This window comes from Pungitius pungitius, chromosome 7, assembly GCF_949316345.1.
Source record: "Pungitius pungitius chromosome 7, fPunPun2.1, whole genome shotgun sequence".
In the NCBI taxonomy this organism is placed as follows: domain Eukaryota; kingdom Metazoa; phylum Chordata; class Actinopteri; order Perciformes; family Gasterosteidae; genus Pungitius; species Pungitius pungitius.
In genome coordinates, this window is record NC_084906.1 from 20,135,536 (window position 1) to 20,154,981 (window position 19,446).

The 19,446-nt window shown below is 45.3% G+C and overlaps 2 protein-coding genes across 3 annotated transcripts in view; one reads left to right on the top strand and one right to left on the bottom strand.

Annotated features, from left to right (window-relative positions):
* Positions 1-19,446, bottom strand: part of gabrb3 (gamma-aminobutyric acid type A receptor subunit beta3) — a 27,870-nt gene continuing 8,424 nt past the window's right edge. The window contains exons 2-11 of one of the 2 annotated variants that reach the window (XM_037469321.2): positions 17,355-17,402; positions 16,085-16,176; positions 15,939-16,006; positions 8,815-9,035; positions 8,195-8,277; positions 7,439-7,576; positions 5,690-5,842; positions 3,532-3,776; positions 2,829-2,909; positions 1-1,560 (exon numbers count right to left, since the gene is read on the bottom strand). In XM_037469321.2, the coding sequence (XP_037325218.2) occupies positions 1,201-1,560; positions 2,829-2,909; positions 3,532-3,776; positions 5,690-5,842; positions 7,439-7,576; positions 8,195-8,277; positions 8,815-9,035; positions 15,939-16,006; positions 16,085-16,176; positions 17,355-17,402 (1,489 nt within the window). In that variant the 3' untranslated portion in view covers positions 1-1,200. The remainder of the gene's footprint in view (positions 1,561-2,828; positions 2,910-3,531; positions 3,777-5,689; positions 5,843-7,438; positions 7,577-8,194; positions 8,278-8,814; positions 9,036-15,938; positions 16,007-16,084; positions 16,177-17,354; positions 17,403-19,446) is intronic. The other variant, XM_037469322.2, reaches the window with a different exon arrangement.
* gabra5 (gamma-aminobutyric acid type A receptor subunit alpha5) overlaps positions 19,192-19,446 on the top strand; it is an 11,738-nt gene continuing 11,483 nt past the window's right edge. Inside the window, exon 1 of the mRNA XM_037469324.2 lies at positions 19,192-19,438. The gene's annotated coding sequence lies outside the window, so the exon portion shown is untranslated. The remainder of the gene's footprint in view (positions 19,439-19,446) is intronic.

Sequence of the window (19,446 nt, forward strand, 5' to 3'; positions counted from 1 at the left end):
CTTTGATATCGTTTTTTTATATTCTCAACACAGAGGGAATGATAACATTTCAAAGACAGGAATCACTGAGAAAAGACAGAAACTCACGTTGAACCAATGAAAACGAGGCAGTTTGCAGATTAAATATATTTTAAAAAAGGGAGTCGCTTTGTGATTTATGTTGTATTGAATTTCACAAAGTCAACAAAATATCATAACAGCAATCTTGAAAGCACAATGACACAAAAACAGATTTACAATAAAATAAAAAACAGTTGTCACGTGACTTAAACATTATTACAAAAATTATTAGGAAATGGGTGCAAGTATTTATGGGTAAAATATTTTGAGAAACACTGTCCTTTTCTTTCTTGTTGGGAGATAGATGTAGAGATCAATACCTCTATTATGAGATAAACATTAAGCTACAACCAGGAGCCGGCTAGCTTAGCTTAGCACAAAGACTGGAAGCGGAGGGGAAACGGCTAGCCAGCCTCTGTCTAAGGTGTGTATAATGCTAAGCTAAGGTAACTTTGTTAGTGGTGACGTCATCTAATAAAATTCTCATTAATGTCAGAGTTAATCAACGCAGCGACGTCACAGCAGCTCCAACGTCGGCTTCAAAGCAAACTGACGCCTGAATCGTAACGGCGGACAATGAATCCGCCTCGGTTCGACCCGCCCGGAGTCACATTCAAGCGCTCATATGGGAATTACGTATCCCGACCCTTCATCACTGGAGGTCAAAGGCTACATAATCTCTGTTATCCCCAGTGCGCCGCGTTGGCAAATCTTGACGTGTTTTCCCACCAATAACCACGACCGCCATTTTGTTTTAAACATCGTCACGTGACCACAGCGGCCGGAGGCCCGATCTTCTATCTTAGGCTGGATTTCCCATCAGATCATGCGCTAAGAGTCCATGTGGTGACAGACGAACTGTAATGATAAAACAAGTCCTCGTCAGCTACATTGTCGTTAGCAACACCTCGCGTTAGCAACACCTCGCGTTAGCAACACCTCGCGCTAGCAGCGTCCGTTTGCGCTGCGTTCAGGTACAAACAATCTCCTCTTAGAGTCTTTCACATTTCAAAGTCTTGTGAGATAAATGTTCCGCTGGAAATCGCAGCAGAGACGCTCACTATGATAAAAAAAAAAAATGGTCACGTGACGGCCTCCACGGGGACCGGTGGAGTTTAGAGAACCACCAACGGCGCGTGTTTAGTTGACGTAGTAGAGCCAGTAGATGGTGTTGAAGAGGGAGAAGCTGAAGGGGAATATTATTCGGGACCACCTGTCGATGGCGTTGACGTCTGTGAGGTCCGGGATTTTGATTCTGAGCTGCGAGGAGCGTCTGCGCAGGCGCGCCTTCTTCAGCTGGGCGTCCCTCGCCGAGCCGAGGCGCCGCAGCTCGCTCGGCCCGCTCGGCTTCCTGTACTGGACCCCCCCAGAGTTGTCCAACACCACGCAGGAGGAGGAGAAAGAGGAAGAAGAGGAGCAGTTGTGGGTCTCAACGTCGTTGCCACCCACCTCGTTGTGGATCTCCAAGGTCGTCAGCAGAATGTTCCCGCGGGTGTCGACCTAGACGAAAAAACAACACCGGAGGAAAAAATGAAGTTAAAAAAAAAAAAAGAAGCGGAGGGGCTGCGGCTTCGACAACTGATCGCCACTTGGAGCGGCCTTCATGACCCGGTCTCCCCTCGGCCCAAAGTCAAATCACGCCTCACAAATCAGCTCAAGGTCGGCCTGGATGTGCTCCGATGCTAATGTCGCCGCTCGTAAATCATTCCCGGCACGAGACGCCGCGGGAAGCGACGCGCTGAACATTCATCTTCTGGGGGGGGGACATTTTCAGAGCCTCCTCAGATATGAAAACCTGCTGGTGTCTTATTCTCTTCTTCATTCAATATTATCAGTAATAACTGAATCCTCACCCACAGATTAAGGACATTCAGGTGAAAATGAATGTATTGTTGTTGATGGATTCAGGTCCAATATAATACATACTTTTAACTACTGCACTCTTACTTTTTTAAACTTTTTTGCATTTATTTATTTTTTCTGAAGATCCAAATAAAAACATGTTTAATTGCATGAAACGATAAAAGAATTCTAGATGAATTAACTTTTGACTCCTGTAAAACAGAAATATGACCTTCCTTCACTCGGGGTCTGTTAAACAGCCATTTGCTTCCCGAGGTGGTTTTATTATTCATAAAAACGCACCGTCCTATAATTTAAACAACATTACAAAGACATCAGTCCTGTGAGCGGCGCTCGGCTTGAATGGCAACAAGCCTTTTAAATAAATAAAACCAGACAAATACATATTCCGGTACAAAGTTCACATTGATCCCTCGGGAGAAGATGCGTGAGATTAACGCTGAGAGCAGATTTTATTTCGGTTGCTTAAGGAGCTCGTGACCTTCAAACAGGAGACCGATATTTCCCCCTGTGTACCGACGTACGACATGAATCCTGGATTTCATATGAAAAGAGTTCACGCCGCATGCACAGCTTTCAGAGACAGTTATTGATTAAGAAAAGAGGAAATAAGTTATTTTAAATCTTTATGAAAAAGACCTGTAATTGTAATCCACACATCAGTTTGGACCTACAGGGTGTGTTCTCCTCTGTAGTCCTCGTGGTTCTGGATGTTTTTTGTTCATATTAGATGTTGACAATGAAGCACCACAGACGAGAAGGGAACCCACGGATGAACATGCTTCCGTGTGATGGTGATGGTGACATGAATATGGCCGGTTCGAGGTGTGTTAAAAGACAAGGTCAAACGTCCTCAGTGGACGTCTCTCACGGATGAGACACAACAGCCAGAGACGGGCACTCACCCGCCGAGAGGGACGACGCCCTCCAGCACGATTGGACAGTCTAACAGACCAAGTTCTGCAATTGCCTCCATGCAGTAGGGACTAGCCGGGAGAAAGACAGACAGAGAGCCCTTTGACTGAGCTGGGGTCAGCTGGAGGGCTCCACGGGGAACCGGACAGGGACACAGGACGTTGTTGGACCAGAGAAGTCCAGAGGTGGACATTCGATGCACATAATCATTGCGCCACATGACAAACAAAGCAGACTGTGTTGAGTAGAAATCTTCTCTCTGGCGGTCTTGTTTACTGATGGAGGTCTAGATGCCATGTTGTTTTTTTTATATTTCGGATGAGGAAGAGTGAGGTAGAGACGCCCTATACGTCTCTGGTGGAGACCTGTCAATCTCTGTGTAGCCCCGCCTTAAAACATACCCTGCTTCATCGTCATCGTGGACCATTATTTTCCTAAATGAAGCATCATGCTGTAGTGAAGAAGACTTGGAACTAGATAACTCATGTTCAGTAAAATTCCTGAGGGAATAAATCCAGAGGAGTCGCCCCCTGCTGGTCACTAAATAGAATGCAGCATTGGCTTCACTGTTCAGAAGCGCAGGTCGTCTCCGCTTCTCTATGTGACGAGTTGAGAAGGTGGTGCATGTCCCGGTGTTACCTTCACTACCCCTGATCTCCACAGTAGAGATGTGAAGCCCCCCCTGTGACTCACCTTGGGTCCATCAAAGTTCTCCCTCTCATTGTTGGCCTTCTGGACCTTCTCAGCCTGTTTCTTCTGCATCTGAGGACCCCTCCCGAAGAAGATGTAGTTGACGAAGGCGTACTCCAGCAGGGCGAGGAAGACAAAGACGAAGCAGCCCATGAGGTACATGTCTATGGCCTTCACGTAAGGGATCTTGGGCAGAGTCTCCCTCAGATGGGTGTTGATGGTCGTCATGGTGAGGACGGTGGTGATCCCTGCAGGAGTTCACAGTGTTACACATTAAAGATAAACACGACTGAAGCCAAGTCCCAAATGAAAACACAGATGTCCTCGCTTTTAGGAGTATTTACTACTAGTTAATGCTTCTAAAAACACCGGCAGTCTGAACCCTTTTTCTGATAAAAAGTAAAAAGTAAATAGAAATATATCCAAATAAGCCACCATGATATCCATCTGGATAGATTTTCCACCATCTTGAATTGTTTCCAAATTCAATTATTTTTGCTCCTCCGAGGAACCTCTTTACTTTTATTGCCACTTTTATATAGATTTCCTTTTGCTGTCCTTTATTTGAGCTGAAATAGTAAGTGATGCTTTGTGGGGGGGATTACACTACATTACTGTGAAGGAAGGAATCTCTGGATGTTTGTCCTTTGCAATTCTTGGATTCTGAGCCAGAGAAACATTTATCTCCAAAGCCCGACATCATTATCAAAGACACTGACGACCTACATCGGTGACTTAAGATGTGACGGACCTCCTTCTTCTATAATTAAAAATCCATTAGTGTGGATTTGCTGGGGTTGATGTGAAGGAAAACTGCAAACAGTTCCCACCAAACCCTCAAAAGCACCCGAGAAGTTTGTGATGAAGGTTCCAGGGCGTCTCTTCTTAAAAGTTTGACCCGACTGGTTGTCGGATAAGCAGAAAACCACTCGGCTTTCGGCGCGAACGCACTCAGCAGATACACAACAACAAGCGGCGCGCGGCGTAGTAATTCTCCTCCGTAATGTGCACCATCAACAGTAAATGTGTCCGTGTTGTGTTTGCGGAGGCCGCGTCTATTCCTGTCGACTCAGGCTTACATAATTACACCGCGAGCGCGGCGGCGGTTGCTGCGAGCGCGGGGGAGTCGAGGACTCTGTGGGTTCACGCCGTCGATTTCTGCAGAACAAAGAGGAGCCTCTGGGAGCTCGGAGGAGGGGGGGGGGGGGGGGGGAGTTCTCTGAAGAAAAGAAAAAAACTCTTCGTTTCGGCGCAGTTTACTTGTGTAACGTCAGTTAGAGGCACCGGGACACGTTACGAAAAGGGTGTCGTCTCCCTTTCGTAACGTTAACTCCTCCCCCTAGGTGCTCACGTAACAGTTTGGATTATGTCTTCTGAAATGTTACTGCTCGTATTCTGTGGCGCTTTCCTACGAAAGCCAGCAATACGAGTCCATTTCTGTCCTCATGAATAGAAACTTAGTTTGGTTTAGAAGAGATTGTGAAATATTCAGTCGGATTCATGGAAAGATGGTGAAAAAACATATTTAGGTTTAATAAAGATGATGAAATACTTAATTATGATTAGTAAAAGTAAAACATCTAATGCTGTGGTAATGTTGTCGGACTGCAATGATCTCACAGTCACTGCAACAGTTCACCGGAGCATCAAAAGGAACTCCATTTATATTTATTATCAATTTTTACTGCATTACTTGCTTCTTCCTAAAAACAATAGAGATGAAGAACAGTTTTTTATTAAGGCAAATCAATGCATTTAGGTTAAGAGTTTTGTAAGTATTCACGTTTTTTCCAGTTTGTCTTTTAAGTTTAATGTGTTGGACTTCACTTAAAGTTTATAAGTTAAGCTTGGTCTAAAGTTAATCAGTGTGTTTCTGTGATTGATTCAGTCCAAGACGTTAGAGGAAAGTCTTACAGCTTCGTTTAAACTGAGCTTATGTTAAGAGTTTAAACTGGACTAGCAGTTTAAAGTAGCTTGAAGGCCTTAAAGCGGGTCAGAGGGCGTGAGAGCGCTACGCTGAGCTGACACAGGGAGCAGCAACCGAGTCTTTGCCTCACGTGGAACTTTCTCGGGAGTGAACGGCTCATTCGTCGGTCAAAGGAGACATGCGACTCGAGGTGAAACGGGCCGGGGTCGACCCGCCGCACGCCACACGCCGTACCTAATGCGACTCTGGCAGCCGAGGCGTCATAATTTATCCAGAACGACACCCAGGAGAGGATGGTGATGAGGATGGAGGGCATGTACGTCTGCAGGATGAAGTACCCGATGTTTCGCTTCAGCTTGAAGCTCAGGGAGAGTCGAGGGTAGGCTCCTGCAGGAGGAGGAGAAAAAGAAGAGGAGAAAGGAGACTGTTATACAAGACGAACAAGCAGACGTCTGGCACTTTCTTTTGGTTCCTATGGCGATGGGAGCGTGTTTTTTTTAATCACCATAGAAACAAGAAGCAAGCGTGGCTCAAAAATCATCTTATAGAACTTGGCATTCAGATTATTAGTGAGGAAACAGCACAATGCAGAGCAAAGTATGAAACCTCTGTTTATACACACACACACAATGTTAAAGGAACAGCTTGAAATATGCTGATTCACTTTCTTGGGTACTGTAAAACGAAACTGCTATTAATGATCCCTTTTACCTCACAGGAAACATCAGTCGTTGGTCCACTAAATCCTCCATCGTTAGTCAGCTTGTGTTACAGTGTGACTTTTGGGGAATCTGAACCAATTTTTTTAAAACATCAAAGTCACACAATAACAATGACAGCAAGGATAAAACTATTGGTTTCAAGCATGTTTTGCCACAGTTTGCTTTCCAAATTAATGTCAAAGTGCATCTTGCTAACCAAGCTAGCTGGCATTAGCATTTGCTAAGCTAACATTGGCGCTCCCATCATCTAAATGTGCTCTTCTCGCAAAAACCACAAGATGTCATCCACCAAAACGTGTCGCACCTGGTGCTACATAGATGTTGAAAGACCCCACTCACAGCGGATGAGGATCAAAGACCAGACCGTAATGATCTCTGTATCATCTTCTCAGAAATGTCCGGCCTCTGCCCTTCCTCCATTACATCGTCTGTGGGAATAATAATGTTCCGGTGGCTCTGAGTTTTTTGTGTAATGAGAGAATAATTCATGGTGTCGGCGCTCTGCCTCATCAATTACACAACTGTGAGTTGTGTAATTCAATCAGGGCTCTGCTGCTGTGGGGAGAGAGTTTGATCTGACTAATGTGAACAGTCTGATCCATTGTGTCAAACTTTAAAGGCTCTTAGTGGCAACAACACTTTCTGCCAATGATGGGACCAGCCAGGCTTCAAGCGTTAGCTTCAGGCGTAAGCTAGAGGCTCAAGCTTCAAATGTTAGCTTGAGGCGTGAGATTCAAGCGTTAGCTACAAGCATTAGCTTTAGGCGCAAGCTAGAGGCTCAAGCTTCAAATGTTAGCTTGAGGCGTGAGATTCAAGCATTAGCTTCAAGCATTAGCTTCAGGCGTAAGCTAGAGGTTCAAGCTTCAAACGTTAGCTTGAGGCGTGAGATTCAAGCGTTAGCTTCAAGCATTAGCTTCAGGCGTAAGCTAGAGGTTCAAGCTTCAAACGTTAGCTTGAGGCGTGAGATTCAAGCATTAGCTTCAAGCATTAGCTTTAGGCGTAAGCTAGAGGTTCAAGCTTCAAATGTTAGCTTGAGGCGTGAGATTCAAGCGTTAGCTTTAGGCATAAGCTAGAGGTTCAAGCTTCAAATGTTAGCATGAGGCGTGAGATTCAAGCGTTAGCTTTAGGCATAAGCTAGAGGTTCAAGCTTCAAATGTTAGCTTGAGGCCTGAGATTCAAGCGTAAGCTAGAGGCTCAAGCTTCAAGCGTTAGCTTCAAGTTTTAGCGCATGTCAGCTCCGTCGGGGGCCGGGCGAACTCGCCTGTGGAAAAGACCACGTTCCTGGAGACCAGTTTGTAGTCCATGATGGAGAACTGAGGGAGCTTGATGCGCGTCACCCCGGTCACGGCGGTGTCGCCTCCCTTCCAGTAGAACTCGATGTCATCCGTCGTGTAACCGTCTGCAAACGTGGACACGGGGAACAAGATGGGAGGCAAGATTATTACGAGTAGAAAGGACTTGTGGAAAGGTAGTATTTGTTGGCAAATTCTCAAGTGTAGCATTCTCAAAGTAACTGTTGATTTACAGAGAATTGTTTTAATCAAATAGACGCTTAAGCTGCGTATCTGAATAAATCAAATAAATAAATTAACCAATAAACTAAAAATAATAAATGAATATGGGTATGTGGAGATTAAATTAAATAAAACATTTAATCTGTAATCTGTATTTATTTACGTTGACAATCAAGCAGCATCAAATAACGATGCTAATAATGATGGATTTGTTCATTTAATCATTCACTGATATAGTTTCGGTGCTTTACTACAGAAAGCGACTCAGCAGCTCTTGCCGGAGACGCAGACGCAAGCAATCTCGCTGAGATACGACCGCTTAATAAATCGAAAAGCAGTTCAGCCGTCGGTGCAGTTTTCTGTCTCGAGGAGATGAGGAGTGTGAGAAGATTCTTCTTTTATGAGAATCAGCGCGGTTCATATTTTCAAAAGGAGGGGAGAGAGAGAGTAAAGCTGTCCACTGTATTTCTTCTATAAGAACAAGATGTGGGGCTGAAACTTACAACTCTCAATTTCCAGAGTGCAGTTCTGCTCGTCCAGCGGGTATCTCCTCAGATCCATCATGCAGGCTGCTGTCGTCGTGATTCTGAAGCAACACACAAGGTTCTTTGCTCAGACCTTCTCTTAAAAAGCTAATGAAGACACAATATTAAAGGGGAAGATACAAAGTGAATGAGCTCCTTCATGGGGCCCTGTAGAAACAAATTAAATGTAACAAAGCCTCACAGAAAGACACAAACATCCCGGCGGTACGGCAACATTCATTATTCTGTATTTGAGGATCAGACTCTCTGTCAGTTACTGCAAACGGCACTTCAGATAAACCAATGCTGAGGGAGACGTGAGCTGACTAGACGCCAACAGATGAAATATTTGGCCACTTCGTGCCTCCCGGGGGCAGCGACGAGAGGCCTAAAAGCCACCAGGAAATGCGGCTGATAACCATTAGCAACAGATCGCTGGCCTACCGTCGAGATGAGGTGTGTTTTTTTTTTTTGCAACCAGGTAACAGGAAGTGACCTTATTTGGCGCGAGAAGACGCTATATACACCTCCGACACATCACACCTGTAGAGATGAGTGGAGCACATCAGAGTGACCATTGGAGAACCAACAGTGCTCACCGGAGGCCGTAGAGGACGGTGCCGTCCGGGTGAAGTCGAATCATCCGGTTCTTAACGGTGACGCCGTGAACGAAGGACTTCTTGTCGTTGAGGAAGTACGTGTCTGGGACCCAGAGCTGGTCTGCTACTCGGTTGTCCAGCGTCAGGTTGAAAGGGATCCCCGCATAGGCCAGTCTCTTGTCCCTCCAGTACTGCTGGAAGTACATCGTCAAGGTGTAGTCCTGAGGGGAGAAAAACGGCAGCGTGTGGTTTTTTTTTATACTCAACAATAAATAGGGGTCAGAGATTCTCAACTATACGACGTGATACGGTACGAATAAAGTGCTTTTTGTTCCAGGCGGGTTCTCCAGGCCAGAGTAACAGAAATGTCCAAACTCTTTCTTCTAATTTATCTTCAGTGTCTGCAGCCCGCAGCTCAGGAAGGATTGTTTTTTGGAACAATGGGGATATTTATAGAATTGTCAAACTGCTCTGATTCTCTTTGGTCTTCCCTGGGTGAACACTCAAGACCCACATCCCCCAGCTGTTCTGTGTACAAGTCTGGCACTAACCCTCACACTGATTCCCAGTACTGCAGAACTGTCACTTAGTGACTGACCACTTTCACCAGACAACACAACACTGTATTTATCAGGTGTAGATGGGGAGGTAAAGATGGATGGAGGATGGATCAATGATGAACGGGTGGATAGAAAGATAAATGGATGGATTCAGGTTGGATGGCGTCACCTGAAGGCGTCATGTGCCCAGAGGCGTGGACACACCAACTCCAACCCAATCACCACAGAAGAACTTCGACCAATGGGATAGTTAGGTACACATCTGGACTATCAAAAAGGTGGGCTGTGTGTCCCCTTGTTGGGGATTCGTGGGTGAAACCGGGACACAGTGAACTACGTCGGACTCGCCGAGTTCTGTTTGGAGAAGCCTGAGAATCCTCAGCCCAGGTGTTAACTTTTTAGCGCAGCGCTTATTCTTTATTAAATTCTTTTAAATATAACTTTTTGATCCAAGATATCCTTTGTTCTTTATTTTGAACACACCAATAGATAGATAGATGGGTGAATAGATGGAGAGATGGATGATGGATAGATTTCATCACATATTAACAGCCATACATGCAACGACATGAGTCTATTTGAATAATTTATTGGCCGTTCATTCGCAGCTCGCTCCACTACTGCATCCATCAGACACAAAAGCTTTTCGAGTCCTTTAATGGAGCTCTTTACCAGCTCGCTCGGCTCTGTTCTGCTGACTAATGTTCTCTTAAATAAATAAGCAGGTCGCAGGAAATACACAAGAAACTTGGCATCGCAGAAAATGCCTACATTTCAATCCTCTGGTGCAATCTCATTTTCATAAAAAAGTGTTTAAGAAATGCCCAGATCTTTCCTTTGGATACAAGGATCAATAGCACAACTTCCAGAAAGAATTAATTATCACCAGTGCGTATGGTTCCAAACTTCTGATCTCATTTTGACATGATAAAGGATTGCTTTATTTTGGTTGATTCTCTCATAACTGCATGGTGTGCATCAGTGTTTAGAATGAATTAAGCTATGAGGTATAATATGGTATTGATTCTTGGGAATGATTTAGCGTGCTTGTACAGTCAGAGGACATATTTATTCTACATGTTGAAAATTTTGTTTTCCTCCATTTAATGTATTTTTGGGTTTTGGAAAGTATTTTTCCAGTTATATAACGAACTGACTATGTTTCTGCATGAGAGAAAAAGAAGAAGAGGGAGGAGGCCACGTAACATATTTGTAGGAAATGTGGGGCTTGAGACTTGGCCGCTCGGTACGAAGACGCCCTCTTTACACTCTCTCCCACATACAGCTGAGGTGTGGGCCGAGTGAATCAGCTTTACACAACAGCTCTTCTACTAACATGGAGCCCATCTATCAACCCGCTCACTCAGCGTCTGGACCGCCACTATTTCAGTCTGCTTCAGATCCTTCAGATCATTTCACCCCCAGCAGCAGCCTGAGAAACACGTCTATACGCGTCCTCCTCGCTGATCTCATCTGCGCTGAACGCCCTCCTCGTGCCCCGTGTGAGCCGCAGGGGGGCGAGGGGTCCCGCAGGGCTCTATTCTAGGCCTCAGAGGGTTTTTCATTGTGTGAAAAAGCAGGCAGCAGTGAAGTCTATGCGTCTCTCTAGTGTCCACCAGGGGGCGACTCCTCTGCTCCCATAGACGTCTATGAGAGAATGACTACTTCTCTCTGTGATTTATTCCCTCAGTGAAAATTGTAAACAAACACACAATTTATGGTCTCAATCTCTAGTTTCAAGTCTCTAAACACACTCTGAAGCGTAGACTACGCTTCAACTGTCCCAATCTAGTTGGCTGCTGGTCTCAAGAATCATAATATGATATACTGGCACAATTTGTTCCCATCCTCCACTGCAGTGAAAACCATGAATTATAATCTTGTGTCTGTGAGGATTCCCGTTTCCTGCCTCTGATTCACGGGGGCCGTCAGGTACGTAAACCGCAGGGGACAGAAGGAGGTTTCGCCTTTCAGCACCGGTGAGTAAATGAGGCCCGGTGGGAGGACGAGGCGTCCTCCTTCAGGCGTGCTCACGGCCCGCCAGTCAAACCTCGTCCACGTCCGCCCGGCGGAGACAACCCGCGTCCCCGCCGTCCGCCCACACCAGGTGTGCTTCTGCTGTCTCACTGGAGCGAAGTCCCCCCCCCCCCCCCCCGGTGAGACGCCGCTGTGGAGCTCAATGGCGAGCTACACGCCACGGTTTTGAGGGTCCTAAACAAGCTCTGTGGTGACAAAGTGTCATTGGAGATGTTTTGAGCACTCCCTGACCTTCATACACATTCATATTTAAACTCCAGGTGTGACATTAGATGAACAGCGCTTTGTGGTAAACATTAACTCGTGTGAGAACGAGTCATGATTTAGCCTCACGTGATGCAAAATGATGCTGGCCATTAAGAATAAGTATTGATAAGTATTTATGTGCGAGATGAAGCCATGAAAAGCAAATATAACAATAACTGAAGAAACCAAACTCACATCAGCTTACTCATCTCCAAAAGGGCTAGAACTCAACATGGTAGAAAACATATTATTTTCAATTAGATTATTAGTCTAATTGTTATTAGATTATTCATTTGATTAAATACATTTCAATATAGACACTAAAACCTCTTCAGTAAGGATGAAAACCTATCAATCTGGTAGAAGGATGTGCAGTGGGAACCGTTTGAGAGCATCATGACCTTTCAACTACTTACAGCGGAAAGAAGGAGAAGAAGAAAAATACAACGTAAAAAAGAAGATGGAGGAGAAAAATATGAAGAAATGGGGGAAAAGAACAAAAATGATGGAAACGTGCGTCATTCTTATTTGATGACATTTTATACTTAAGAATTGCTTGATGGAAAAATGGAATCACATCCAGAGGTTGTGCCAAAGATGCCCTGTAGGAACATGTATGTAACTCCTATTAAAGCTAGTGCATAATTAATGAAATTAATCATTAATGATCCGACCGAGTGACACCCGCTCCTTCACTACAACTACCTGCTACAGTTCACATTTCAAGTCCCTCGTCAGAAGGTTTGGATTCACGTAGCGTCCCTGAACGCAGCCTCTGCGGGCCTTCAGTCCTCGTTAGCCCGAAGGGGCCCCCCGAGGGCCACGGGACGTGTCGCCGTGACTTATTCTACCGAATCAACCCGTTGGACATAAAGCTGGGGGAACATCAGTCGCGGCGCGACGTTTTAAGGGCCGACGCCTCCTCCGGGCAGGCGCTGCATCATGTTAAAGTGTCGGGAGGGATGTGGAGGTTTAGCGCGTGATGGATTCGTCTTCCAGCTGACTCCGACTGAATAACTGTGTAACAGCACCGCCGGGAGTTCCTGGACGGGTGCTTCTTTTTTTTTTAAAGGGAACCGGTAGGACGAAGCCCGAAGGAGCGACGCCCCGATAAAAACACACCAGCGCTGCCCCTTGTTTCTACGATGTAGAAATAAAAAAAAAAAAAAAAGGAGAGCGGCAGAGTAGGCCGAGAAACGATATAAATACTTCTCATTTCCTAGACAACGAGCCTCGGCTCAGCCCACGCCGGCTAAAACGGGCACGAGACTCGTGTGAAAACACGCCGACCGGCAGAGAGAGAGAGAGAGAGAGAGAGAGAGAGAGAGACACCTCAACCACAAACTCATGAGACTCTCAACTCGCCTGCGACCGCGTTTCACATCTTCCAAATTAATGCAATGCGTCGGACGGCTGGTGAAGGGCCCACATTGTTCTCTTGTTGTTGCAGATGTATAATGCGATGTCAGTCTGTCTCACTGTGAGGTTCGAGGAGCGTGTTAAAAAACACGAGTCTTAGGAAGACAAATGTTCCACGATGAATCCTTATTGAATTAGATCTTATTGACACGTTTCCAAATGAGAGAGAGACTTCTTGATGAAACCAGAGACACGTTGGCCATCACAGGGGTTTCCTCCGTGTGATGGATGTTGTGAGGGACAGACAACCGTCTCTGCTCGTCATCGCTCCGTAAAGTGGGATCGGGCTGAGGAAGACTGCACCACACGTGACGACGAAGAGTCCGGCTGCTTAACAGGAAGCAGTCAAAGCAAAAGATCCGCTCCTCTGAGAGCTCGACAGACAGTCTGTGATCCCATTAACAGACTAATGACCCAATCATGCACAAACACACTTTGTGAGCAACCAATCAGCCGCTGCGCCCCCCTCGGAGGCGAGCAGGAGGCCTTCGACGGCGTCTCGAAGAGTTGCGTTTCCTTTTCGTCCGAGCCTCACTCAGCTGTTGACAGGCGTCCTTTCAATGGGCTGTCAACATCTGACTGACAGCTCGCGTCTCCGCTCTGGACACAAGGCATCGTCCGTCAAAACCGAGTGTGATCGAATCCATGAGGTCAAACGATTGTGTAAACTGTGCCATTTGAGCTCATTTCACCACAAAAAAAACAGATCGTGTTTTAAATCCCACTGACTTGTTGTAATCTGATAATATTCAGTTTTCTGGCAAGAATTAAGGATTTCATTCATTACTTGAAAAACAAGATTTGACTTTAAATAAATAAATTTACCCAAATATATAATCTGGACATGCAAACGTGATGCGTGTGTCCTCCCCAAATAACAGTAATCCACACACACAGAACACGGGTTGACTAGACACCTCGAGATGCTCGAGTGGACAGGATGTCAAAGGCTTCGTGGTGTCCAGTTCCTCAGGAGATGAGGAGGAAACGCATTTCCCGTCGGTTCCATCTGCAAGAACCATTTACCCAAGAAACGAGCAATCCAACAGCCCCACAACTCACATTTTCACAAACACAACAGAAAAGAATGCGTCGCCTCAGCTTGAAAGCTTCTGCTGAGCATTTCATTTGTTTTCAATGACATTGCATAATGTTTGTAAAATGTATTGTTGAGGAAATGGGAACTTTCCTACAACTGAAGAATAGCAACAACAACAAAAAAGCCTGATCCCATTATCGACAACAATGAAATAAAGTTGTATTTTCTCCTCTCACTCGGCTGCTGTGCGTGGACGCGGTTTCCTCCTGGTTGCACGTGGCGGCGCATCGCGCTCCGTCAGCAGCCCGGGCCGATGGTAGATGGCATAATGACATTGATCTGTCGGGCCGTAGCAGGAGCACCGGGGCGTCAGTGCTGGAGTCACACGGCCACTGAACCAGGACGTAAAACCGTACCAGGATTATCTGAGGCAAACCGCTCTGGACGTCCACACGGCGCCCTGCTCACAAACTACACTCGATTCAGGCTACTGCTCGGCCCTGTTGTGCAGATTCATTTATCTTTGCTCTAGATGTGGTATTCCTTTGTAACAAGTTACCTTTTACTTGAAATGCCTAATTGTCTAATTCATGACCCTCAATGGTAAAAATTGGAGGAGGAGTTGATTTTGTTTTATTGTGGTTAAATAAGTGTAATTTATGGTGGTGTTCGATTGCTGCTAGTCGAGTCTGTTAATACCGGCCCGGCTTGTCTTTCTGTAAACAGCAGGTGGGAAAATGTTTTTGAGAGGCAAAACGCTGACAAATATGGTTTGAACCAGAAACATTTTTTGGATCTGAAAAAAGAAAAAGCATTCTTTGCAGTCCATCGGTTTCCAGAGGTAATTGGAAGTGTTTTCATCACACGATTTAGAGACTACCCTTTGCAGCCACCGGTGGAATCTAACTCTACTAATAGTATCATACTGATAATATTAATGCAACTTTTTCCGTGCCTGGGACAGTCTTTAAAAAAATGAAAAGACATGCAGAGAAAGAGCTTCAAAGGCTGCATTCAAATGTTGATTCAGAAATCAAAATGTCACATTATATGACGCTTTGAAGCAGTGAGATAAAGCCCCAGTTGGTTTAATAATTGTTATAATAATGAAACGATTAATATATTCCATTTACATGAACCGTTTGTAGACTACAAAGTTGTGAAATCATCTTAGAACTACTTTATGAGAAGGATGTTTTGGCATTAGCCCACCTTAACACCACTAGCAGACAACTTGACCTCGAGGAGAGCATATGAGCTTACGGGGAAACAGCTAGCCAGCTAGCTAACTAGCATGTCCATCTACAGGGTGAGTCCAGGACTAACTTAGCTAGCTAGCTAGCATGTCCATCTACAGAGCTACATGGTTTGTCCTGGACTAACTTAGCTGGCTAGCTAGCTAGCATGTCCATCTACAGAGCTACAGGGTTAGTCCAGGACTAACTTAGCTAGCTAGCTAGCTAGCTAGCACACCCAGGACTAGCTAGCTAGCTACATCTACAGAACTAGTTAGCTCCCATCTGCTCTCCTGGAGCCAGAGGGACTGTAGTTTAGGACTTTCTCTTAGTTTCTAAAATGTTTTGCCGACATCCTTAACAATTGTTATTCAATTTGTCATATATTTTATTCTCTCGTTTTTAAAAAACAATTATTTTTTCATCTCTAATGAATCTTCCTTCAGGATTAATACAGTAGGCTATGCTTTTATCTTAAAACAAATTCATAAGTTTCCAAAACTGCATCAGTAAATGATAATTTGTGTCCTTTGTGAAAGTGGTTCCCTACATTCTAACTTAACCACTCAGTGCAGACCGTTAACTCACCATATTGACTTCAGACACCCTGTCGATGCTCGCCACGTCGATGCTCATCCCGACAGCCACCGGGGCGCCTTAAAACAGACCGAACACGGTTCATCACGTGTGATTGAAAACAGGAAGGAGCGTGTGGGCCGATCGCACGTGTTTACCTCCGAAGTCCGGCCGCAGACGGATGTCGTATCCCTTCAACAGTTTGTCCACAGTGTCTTTGACATGCGACATGTCCCTCGGTTCCTTCGCGCTGAAAACACACAGAAGACAACAGGCACGGTGACTGAGACAAGCGATGGACGGACACTCTCCCGGTACCGGGGGGGAGGACGACTCCCACTGAGCCGCGCTAAAGCCCGCCGAGACCCGGTACCACGTGGCGCACGCTAACTCGGTACGGCTCGGTTTACATGCTTCCGGACCACAGATCTGTCGCGAAATAAACGCCCTGCAAACCTCGAAAGGTCCCGTGAAAGAGCCGCGTGGGCAAAATCAGCATTAATCACCCCCATAATGCCCTGGGGCTAACCAGAGCCCACGTGACAGAGTGCACAAGGTGAAGTCTATAAGACAGGTGAAGGTGAGGTTACCTGAACTATAGGTATATAAAACTATAACATAATACCACAATAACTTTATGTTAGGGGGCTTATTTTGAAGCCAGTGTGGGTCTGAATTGTCTGAAAGAATATATTTGATATATTTGATTTTTTGTTTCCCTTTTGACAGCAATCAATGAATGAAATAACAATACAAAGAAACACATGAGTGTTACAGCTTCAGTCCACCTGCTGTGTGAAGACAACAGACTATAGAAAAGTATTCTGTTTGGGTGCATTCTGGCTACCTATAGGGTGAATTTAGGTATATTGGGACATCAAGTAATTTGGGACAGCATAAGCATATGACCGTTCCAAAATAATGTATTGCTCTTTTCTTCTATATGCTACGCTTATGCTACAGAAAGTTTTAGCACTCAACCTACCATTAGATCAAAATAAAACCATGTAAACATGTAGAAACCTTGGAAACAAGTAAATGAGTATGATATGTCTCACTTAAATCCAGAAAAACAAATGCTACACATTATGGATGGACTAAAACACTGGTTTTAAACCTGTGTAATTTGTTATTATTACTATACGGTGTTTATTCTGTTATAACATGAGATCAAATCTAATCCTCAGAAGAAAATACAACCGAAACAAATGTGAGCAATAAAGTAAACAATTACAGGTGTAAAAATAAAAGTCAATTAAAGTATGACGCAGAATAAAATAGAAATAGGAGTAAATTAATAAAGTAAACAATTAAACTAAATTTAAGGGTGTCCGTGTTGCTTGGATGTATTTCGTCTTCTTCTTGTATTTCGTCTTCTTGGAAGCAGAAGAGTGAATCTTTGGACCTGTGATGAAATTGGATTCTCACCTTGTGTCGTAGATGGCGAACAGCCTCTTGTTCCCGTCGATGGCGTTCCTGCAAACACAAAACACAGAGGGTTTATTTCTTCTACTTTTTTATGGTTTTAGTTTCTGAATCCGGCTCTGAAGATCCAGGAGGACTTGTACGACCCGCTTGCCTGCAGGAGGAGAGTGAAGATTAACTGTACCAGACGTTTTGTCTCCCCCTGCAATCTGGACCATTGACCCAAAAAGAATCAGGGCCTTCCCAGGTTTGTGTCCCACATATTCAGGCCTAATATAGGCCGCGCGACCAGGAAAGGAAAAAGCAACCGAAGTAGTTGAGAAGTGAATCTCCTCGAGGAGGCAGAGATTATTTGATCTGAAACAAGTAGGACTACCGATTGTGAGCCAGTCTTCTCTTTAAAATCAATATTTATACTGAAGACGTGTCCTCAATTATTATGGTAACCATCAAAGGTTACTTCTCTCTTTGTTTTACATAATCAGTTCACCTGCTGAACTTTAGACAACCCAAATGACAAAGATGGTGGTTTGAGGTCAGTAAACGATGTGCGCTACCCACCTGTCTGCTTACTCACTGGTCTACCTGTCTTTAACTGTCTACCCACCTGTCTGCTTACCCACTGGTCTACCTGTCTCTAACTGTCTACCCACCTGTCTGCTTACCCACTGGTCTACCTGTCTCTAACTGTCTACCCACCTGTCTGCTTACCCACTGGTCTACCTGTCTCTAACTGTCTACCCACCTGTCTGCTTATCCACCGGTCTACCGGTCTCTAACTGTCTATCTACCTGTCTGCTTACCCACCGGTCTACCGGTCTCTAACTGTCTATCTACCTGTCTGCTTATCCAACTGTCTACCTGTCTCTAACTGTCTACCTACCTGTCTGCTTACTCACCGGTCTACCTGCCTTTAACTGTCTACCTGTCTGGCCTTCTATCTACCTGTATACCCACGTTCATTCCCACGAACTGAAATACGTCATCATTGGACACAAACACCTGATCGAAACATCCTGTCACACTTATATGTGGTTTCTCTTGACAACAGTCTGAACGATAACACAAAACGTCTTTCAAGTTACGCAATGATCTAAGTTTTAGGCTTCTGTGTGTTTCACGATGGAAATGGAAATGCACCACAGGATACTTCTGTTTTAGGATTGGTTGTGTTTTTGCAGTGCATCTCTGTGTTGAATAATGACAATAAATTGTCCTTGAAGTGGCTCAATTTAAGCACCTGGCACAGCTGACTTTTATAAACGCTGTTAGAATCAATGGAAGTTAAACACAATGAAATAAAAGATGTGTGGGAGGATTTTATCTGCTGAAGCATTATGATAATAACATTTGAAGAGGTTTGTGTTATTGTGCAGATGCTTACTCTTCTTATTGTCTCTACCTTTGCCCCCCCCCCCCCCCCCCACACACACACACACACCCCCAATACTGTACCAATGCTTTCTCTTTCTCCTCCTCTCTTTCATCAGCACCAAACGTCTATTTGCATTCCACCTCGCCTTTGTATTGGATTTTCTTGCAGAGCTCGCTTCTCCTCCTCCTCGGAGGGGAGGGAGGGGTGGGGGGCTCTGGGGGCGCGTGGCGGGGGACGGGGGGGGGACGGGGCAAACCAAAGGATGGTCAGTCAGCACAAGTGTTGGGATGAAGCCCTTTGCATTCCCGCTGCCAACCTTTTAATCGCTCTGGGGAGAAATAAACCTCGCTGACTGTGGAATTAGTCCACCTCTTCATCATCTTCATCTTCACCCCCCTCTCTCTCTCTCTCTCTCTCTCTCTCCCTCCCTCCTTCTCTCTCTCCCTCCTTCTCTCTCTCCCTCCCTCCTTCTCTCTCTCTCTCTCTCTCTCTCTGTCTCTGGATGGAGCGGACGCTCTGCAGGATTGATGCCAAATACTAAACAGCGAGATCTGCGCGTGAGATATATCCGCGGGGCCGGGAGAAAGAAGTTGGATGCGCATCGTCTTGTGCGGTGTGCGCAGCGCTGATATCCAGGCCGGTGTGCTGACGGCGTGCTGCCGGAGGAGGAGGAGGAGGAGGAGGAGGAAGGGGACCCTGCACCGGTGATACTGTAGGCAT